At 40.4% G+C, this 7,215-nt stretch overlaps 1 protein-coding gene across 7 annotated transcripts in view; it reads right to left on the bottom strand.

The window, feature by feature from the left end:
- Positions 1-7,215, bottom strand: part of LOC108573909 (ABC transporter G family member 23) — a 42,957-nt gene that overhangs the window by 26,034 nt on the left and 9,708 nt on the right. The window contains exon 1 of one of the 7 annotated variants that reach the window (XM_017936398.1): positions 2,972-3,074. The exons of 4 other annotated variants lie outside the window; for them this stretch is intronic. In XM_017936398.1, coding sequence (XP_017791887.1) covers positions 2,972-3,006 — 35 coding nt within the window. In that variant the 5' untranslated portion in view covers positions 3,007-3,074. Of the gene's footprint in view, positions 1-29; positions 183-2,971; positions 3,075-7,215 lie in introns of those variants that run through there. 2 more of the 7 variants (XM_017936402.1, XM_017936403.1) reach the window with 2 other exon arrangements.

The following is a 7,215-nucleotide window of genomic DNA, read 5'->3' as shown; positions in this document are numbered from 1 at the left end:
TAACCACCGAATACGATACCCCTCCCTACCTCTTTACCTTCGAGCAAAGCCCCGATCTCCAAGGAATCCCCGTTCTTCCCTCGGTGTAGCGTTTCCTCCAATTCCCTCGAAGCGTATCCTCTAAGTGTAATCCTGGCCAGGCGTCATCGATGGTCCACGACTGAACGATACCATCTGTCCTTCGATTCTTTCAACTTCTCGTTACATCGATCTTCCAGCAACGAATTTTCAATAAAAAAATCTCGTTAAATTCTCACCAATATATATATGTATAAATATATATATACTATTACAATGCACAACACAACAGCAGTTTCGTCAAGATCGAAAAGGCACACAATAGCACCGTGTTCCACACCAAGATCGTGATCTTTCTTCTGTCTTCTTTTCTGTTCGATCTCGTTTAGAAGAAACCGCGAGTGTTACGGTGTGAGATGAAGGAGAGCCCTGTGGAATCGCCTTGTCCTCCGCGGCTTTCGAGTCCTGACGCGAGACTGAAGCGGTCAGAAGCGAGTAGAATCGACTCGACGGAGCTGACTTGTGCGTTCCTTCTCTCTCTCTCTCACGCTCTGTCGCCACGTTCCTCCACTCCAATCCGATCGTAACGTCTGTGCTCGTTCGATCCACTGGCTTTCTTTCTTCCGTCGCGAGACCACCTTACTACCTCCACCTGTCGTCCTTCCACCAGCCTTTTTCTTCGCGTGTGATCGCTGTCGATCGTTCTTCTAGCTCGCCCCTTTTTCTCGCTCCATTTCCAATCCTTTTCTCGGGGATCCTCGGCGTTCGCCAATTTTCCTCCTTTCTTCCCAAGTTTCGTGTCATTCTTCGCAGGAGAAATTTCATTTTCTTCATTTTGTGCGTGAAGAAGGTAAGGAATTTTAATTTAAACGATGTACAATCGATAGGAAGTTACAGGTTGAAATTGCAAAATTTCACGAGGTACAGAATTTTTTATTCGTCGCAAATTTTTCACGATTATCCTTAAATATTTATCAGACACTCCCGAGGTGTGTTCCGTGAAAAAAATGCACGGTGGACGCAGCAATTCGCGATCATGACCGTGAAGTTGATTATCGAAGTGTACTTCTACGGTACCACTTTCGTTCCCTGCACTTTCCTCCGTTCTCGCATTACGATTTTCGTCCAATTTCGCGTAATTCTCGTCGAGAACAGCTCGATTGGACTGTGGACCAGGTGTTACCACGATTCTAAGTACAATGGTCGCGTTGGTTTCCGGCAATTATCCAAGGCGAACGCATTGCTATTCCAAGCGCCGTCGTCGGCCGTAAAACATAACCTGATGAATGGTCCATCGAAAGTATAATCGCCTCGTCATGCTGTCTCGTTCTCTGCCACGATGGAATTAATATAATCGGTGTTTAAACAGGAATAGCTATCGATAAATCAACTCTAAGACGAAAGGGTATTATTTAAGAATTTGCCTTTTCTTTTTCCATGCTAAATTACAAAGTGAAATTCACAATCACGATGTTAGCTATCGATAAATCAACTCTAAGACGAAAGGGTATTATTTAAGAATTTGCCTTTTCTTTTTCACAAAGTGAAATTCACAATCACGATGCAATTATGAATTTCGCGCGGCGAATTGTTGGAGGCGAGGCAAATTCAGAGCGATCTTTCATGCAAAGCATCCGCTCGCATCAACGCGTTTACAAGCTTGTCAAGAGATACGGAAACGTTCTCGCCACGTAACGCACAAAGACGAGCGCTAGCCGTTCCTCCAGGGCATTATACTTGCAAAATCCTTTACTGCGTTCCAAGCTCGCGAACCGGACAATTTTGCGCTATTCCGGCGAGACGAATTATGGATGAAAAATGGTTGTGTCGTTGCGAGAGAAGAAAAAAAGAAGAAGAACGAATAGCGTAGAGGAGACGCTATAGGTGGAGTATAGGTTCTAAGCAACTTCTTGCTCGATCGCTGATTATCACTTGGCGAGAAATAAGCTTCTTCGTGCTCGTAGAATTGTTAATGAAGAATGTCATCTATTATTAATGGGATTTTTTCTGCGGATGTGGAATCTCTTATGGAAATCAGCTCACGTGGATTATTTTGTAAGTTGTTTATGAAGGATGATGCGTGTCGTCGGTGTTATTTTTAATTGTAATAAATCTGTCGATGCGAGATTACGATCTGTTTTTGTCTAGTACGATAAAAAAGTGAGGATTGAGCTGAGTTTAATTTTAATATACTCTTGCAGGAATGAAGAAGAAGTAGATGAAGAAATTTTGTGGAGGAAGATGTTATGCTGTCGGTGTTATTTTTAATTGTAATAAAACTGTCAATTCGAGATTACGATCTTGCTTATCTAACACGATAGAAAAGTAACGAATGAGTCAACTTTAATTTTCATACGATGTCGTAAGAGTAGAAAGGTGAAAGAAGAAATTCGTAAAAATAAATTTAATTTTTCGTCCAAGGGGAATTTTGATAAAAAGTGAGCCTAATCGACAAGTTTAAAGTGATACGTACGCCATCTTTCTTATCGCGGTAGAAAATTAACATACTTTTCGTAAAAATAAACAAGCGAAAGAAGAAAGTCAGGAAAACAAATTCGACAAATTTTCAATGCAATTTTGAATCGAACGGGAAATTTAATGAAACAGTGAGCCTAATTGACAAGTTTAAAGTGATACGTACGCCATATTTCTTATCGCGATCGAAAATTACCATAATCTCGTAAGAATCCCGAAGTGGAAGAAGAAGTTCGACAAATTTTCGATATAATTTTGAATCGAAGGGGAAAAATTTAATAAAAAAGCGAGCCAAATCGGTAAGTGTAAAGAGATACGTACGCCATCTTTCTTACCGCGATCGAAAATTACCATAATCTCGTAAGAATCCCGAAGTGGAAGAAGAAATTCGGCAAACGTTCGATTCGATCTTCGATCAACCGAGAAATTCCATAAAAACGTGAGCCTAATCGACAAGTTTAAAGAGGTAAGTACGTACGCTTCAGCAATGGAGATTCGACGAATCTCTGACATGTTGGGAACGAATGTTCACACTTGCAACGATGTCGAGACACTGTCCAGTAGCGGAACGTTTTAATTGAACGATCTGACGGTTTTTGTTATGACTTGCTCGTTGCCCTAGCAGCTTAACCAATTCATCGAGTCTCCACCGCGGGGCTATACGTTTGTTTTTTGTCCGATCGACGCACGCGGGAAACGTGGTCGACGTTCAATGCCGCGCCGAAGACGCACGAGGATCGAGCCTCCGGAAATCTTGAAAGATGGCGTCGAAAACAGGATTACACGTCGAGGGACGACTTACGTCACGAATACTTTAGCATTTTCGACCGGGGAGAAATTTTATCGAAGTAGACAGGGTTCACTATCACCGCTCCGTTGAATCATCGCTCGCCTTTCCTCGTATTACATATTGTATATTTAATTACAATCTTCGTACCTACATTTTTAGCAGCTTTACATAATAGGACGTTGTACGTTCACTTATGCGAGAGTAATTTCTGTTAAATAAGCCAACTGTGCATTTTGTTATAATATATAAAATATTGTAGTATTTCGCATAGATATTCTGAAAGATAATTCTCGAAGTTACAGTATTTCGAATACGAAAGAAAATAGAGCAGATTTCCGAATTTAATTTCCGACATTTTTTCTTTTACTAAAAAGGGAAAAATTACCACTAAAGCAGCAAGTAAAGTATCTAATGTTATATTTACGGAGAAGGTAGTTTATCAGAAAAAATTTATAAGAAATGCTTAGCAAAATTTAGAGATGAAAACTTCAATCTTAAAAAATAAACTTTTTGACAAAGTGGAATTTTCAAACTGCGGGAAAACGGCGAAAAGTTGTAGAGTAAAGAAATTACAGCTTCAAATCATAGAATTTTCTGCCGAACCCAATATAATTAACGTTTTATCACGAGATTTAACAGAATTTATCGAAGCTTTTTCCACATATTTCCAAGGAAAGTTCGATCGAACCGCTTCATAGAAACCGTCTCGTGTCACACGGATCCCACTTTACCCACGAGCATTCGAATATTCATAAATGATCGCGGAACACCTAGTACTTCTATCAACAATGAATTACCGAGAAAACTCGGTGCAATTTATCACACGCGCGCGCGTGCGTGCGCGCCCGAGTTTGAACCAGTTCCCTGTTAAAAGTAAAACAAACGCTTTAACTCTCACTCTCTTTGTTCGATCGTTTTTACCATAGTCTAACCAACACACACGCACACTGTGTGTATAGCATTGTACACGCGAGGTAACAATGTTCGAGCGAGATCGTTTCACTTGGAAAAAAAAATCGTGGAATTTGAAGAGAAAGAGCTTCCTGATCGTTCGAAAAATCGATCGAAATTGACACGGTCGATCGAGCGAAGTATTCTTACTCGACAAGAAACACCGCCGTGAAAAACGATTAATCAGACGTGGGTTTTAGTGAAAAAGGTGCGATACCGGGCCGATTGATCAGCGACGATCGAACGAACAATTTCATTCCAGGCTGAGAAATAGCGACCGTAACAGTGGTTAAGACGGTCTGCACTTTCCCCGTCATTGCGTAACTCGGCTACAGTCCCTGACGTAATGGAGGCCTGATTAAATAACAGGAAATTATGCATCTTTTTCTTTCGAAAATTGCCGCGCGTGATCCCACGAATTATCGATACCTTCGTTGCAATACGATTCCATCTGTCGTAGCCGTGAAATTATACTACAATTTTCCGATACATTATTTCTCGGTGATTCTATTCTGTTCTTCTTTTCGATTCGACGCTTCGAAATGATCGATTCAAGCTCTCACGGCTGTTCGAAAAATCGATTCATTAATCGTTCCAACGGTGCAGTTTGTTATGTAAGAATTATGCCAGCGAGCAGAACTGTTTCTGTTATAAAACCGTAACTGTTCGCTATTCGTGACGTTCACGGAGATAGAAGCGGAGAGGTTAGGTTGCCCCGAGAGGAGGAAGGAAAATGGCGGGTAGATAGGCGCACGAAAATTGGTTCCATTGCACGGTTACGTGAATGTTAAGGTCGAGGAGGGAGATTTTCTTTGGTACCGAGGCTGGTTTTATTTGTGGAATCGTACGACGTTTTGTGAAACGGCTCTCGCTGAAATTTAGCGACTGGTATTTTTACCAATCTTCGTTGCATCTCTCACTTTTACGTTTCTCTTGTTTTCCTTCCAGTGTTTTTCGAGAAAAGTAGAAGATTCTTTGGGAAATTTTGAAGAAAGACAAGCCTAAAAAAAAAAAAAAAAAAAAAAAAAAAAAATAAAAGAATAAAGACAAATTGAGTATACTTTGGTCCTAAGAGCATAGGTTCTCATAATCAATTGAACCAAGTCGATAAAAATACCTGCGAGCCAAAAGAGGCCAGGTGAACTACCGTCAATTGCCATTTAGCATAACTGCATTGTGCCGAAGAGTATCGAACATCGAGTGGACGTTGACAATAGATAATATCACTAAAATACATTTAAGGAGAATGTTTCGGTAATGTTCCTCCATTAGGTGATTGAGATATTACGATGTGTACCTATATCGAATGTGACGTAAAAGGTGAGCTGATAATGTCATCGTCGGAGGCGAAGTGGATAGGTAACCCGCCCCGTTTATTCGGTATGCGTGGCCCGTCTGACGTGGACAAAGCTTGTTCTTATTGTGTCGTGGGTTAATCCACGATGGAGGAGAAGGTCTCTGCAAGGTCTCGTGGAGCTAGTGTCAGCCACCTTCGCGGTCTTGTTTCGGGTAAAAGCGAAAGTCTCGCTCGGTGCACGTGCACTCGTCGTGTGTCTAACCTCGCGGTAACACTGAATCCTTTGTTTTTCAAAATTTTTTTTTTTTTTTTTTTTTTTTTTTTTTGGAACGAAATTTTCCCTTTTTATCGAGTAAAAGTATTGAATGCTGATCCAAGTGTGTACTGTGCATCAACACTTGCGTTTTCACATACTTTTTGGTATCAAAACCTTCCTTTTTATGGAATAAAAATATTGAATGCTGGTCCAGTGTGTACTGTGCATTAAAATTTGCTTTTCCACAATTTTTTGGTATCAAAACCTTCCCTTTTTATCGAGTAAAAGTATTGAATGCTGATCCAAGTGTGTACTGTGCATCAACACTTGCGTTTTCACAATTTTTTGGTATCAAAACCTTCCCTTTTTATCGAGTAAAAATATTGAATAGCGATCCAGTGTGCACTATGCATTAAAATTTGATTTTTTCTCATTGAGATAGGAATTTATTAAAAAAACAAATTATGATATGTTAATATCGGAGGATGTGCAGTACACGATGTAAAATATTCTGTGTATAATAGAGAGTTTGAGAAATAAATATTGTTGAATTTTTTAACAGGTTTCTACTATATTTCTGGTAGTGGTAGAAGATTTCCTGGTTCTCTGTCTTTAGATCACGCGAGTCGGATATAAAAGGAACACACATTGGCATTAAGTACTGAGATTAGATAGGTGCGGTAATGATATTCCAGAAATTTAAACTGCGAATTTTGTTTACTCTTGCATTAGTCACGGAAGGTGGATACATAGCTGCTTGAACATTCTCCTATTCTTCCGATTATTCTCTTTGGTACTGGCTAGTCCATTGGCAGCACTGTTACACTGAACTTTCCTGAGATTTTTCAAAGACTTTGCAAATCTGAGTTTTCTGAGATTTTTCGGAGACTTTGCAAATCTGAGTGCTCTGAGATTTTTCGGAGACTTTTCAAATCTCCCTACTCTGAGAGTTTTGGGAGATTTTTCAAATGTGAGTTTTCTGAGATTTTTCAAATGTGACTTCTCCGAAATATTTCTGAAACTTCTCAAATTTGACTTTCCTAAGATCTTTCGACGACTTCTCAAGTCTCACATTCCCAAGAGTATTTACTCTCCAAGATGAGAAAATTTCCGAATTACCCTCAAACTGCCCCAAAATTCAAAAACACTCTCCAGAGCACTTCCTGTAAAAAACTCTCAAATCTACACCTGCACCATCAGCGTCAAAACATAACCTCGACTGAGACCTTCTCAATCGGTACACGAAGGCGGGAGAAGAATTATTAGGCAAGCAGTTCGAGCGATTTAACCCTGAAACAGGGCGTACCAAGAAAGAAGGACGTGCGAGACTTGAGAAACCGCCACAGGGCTTATCGAACCGGGTCGCTAATGCGGTCGAAGGTATGGTATAGACGTGAAAGCGGTCAGTCCGGCTGCTGTGTTACGTAA

Source organism: Habropoda laboriosa, unplaced genomic scaffold (assembly GCF_001263275.1).
Source record: "Habropoda laboriosa isolate 0110345459 unplaced genomic scaffold, ASM126327v1 scaffold111, whole genome shotgun sequence".
Taxonomy (NCBI): domain Eukaryota; kingdom Metazoa; phylum Arthropoda; class Insecta; order Hymenoptera; family Apidae; genus Habropoda; species Habropoda laboriosa.
Note: the sequence above shows the minus strand (reverse complement) of the source record. Positions and strands in the feature narration are given on the sequence as shown.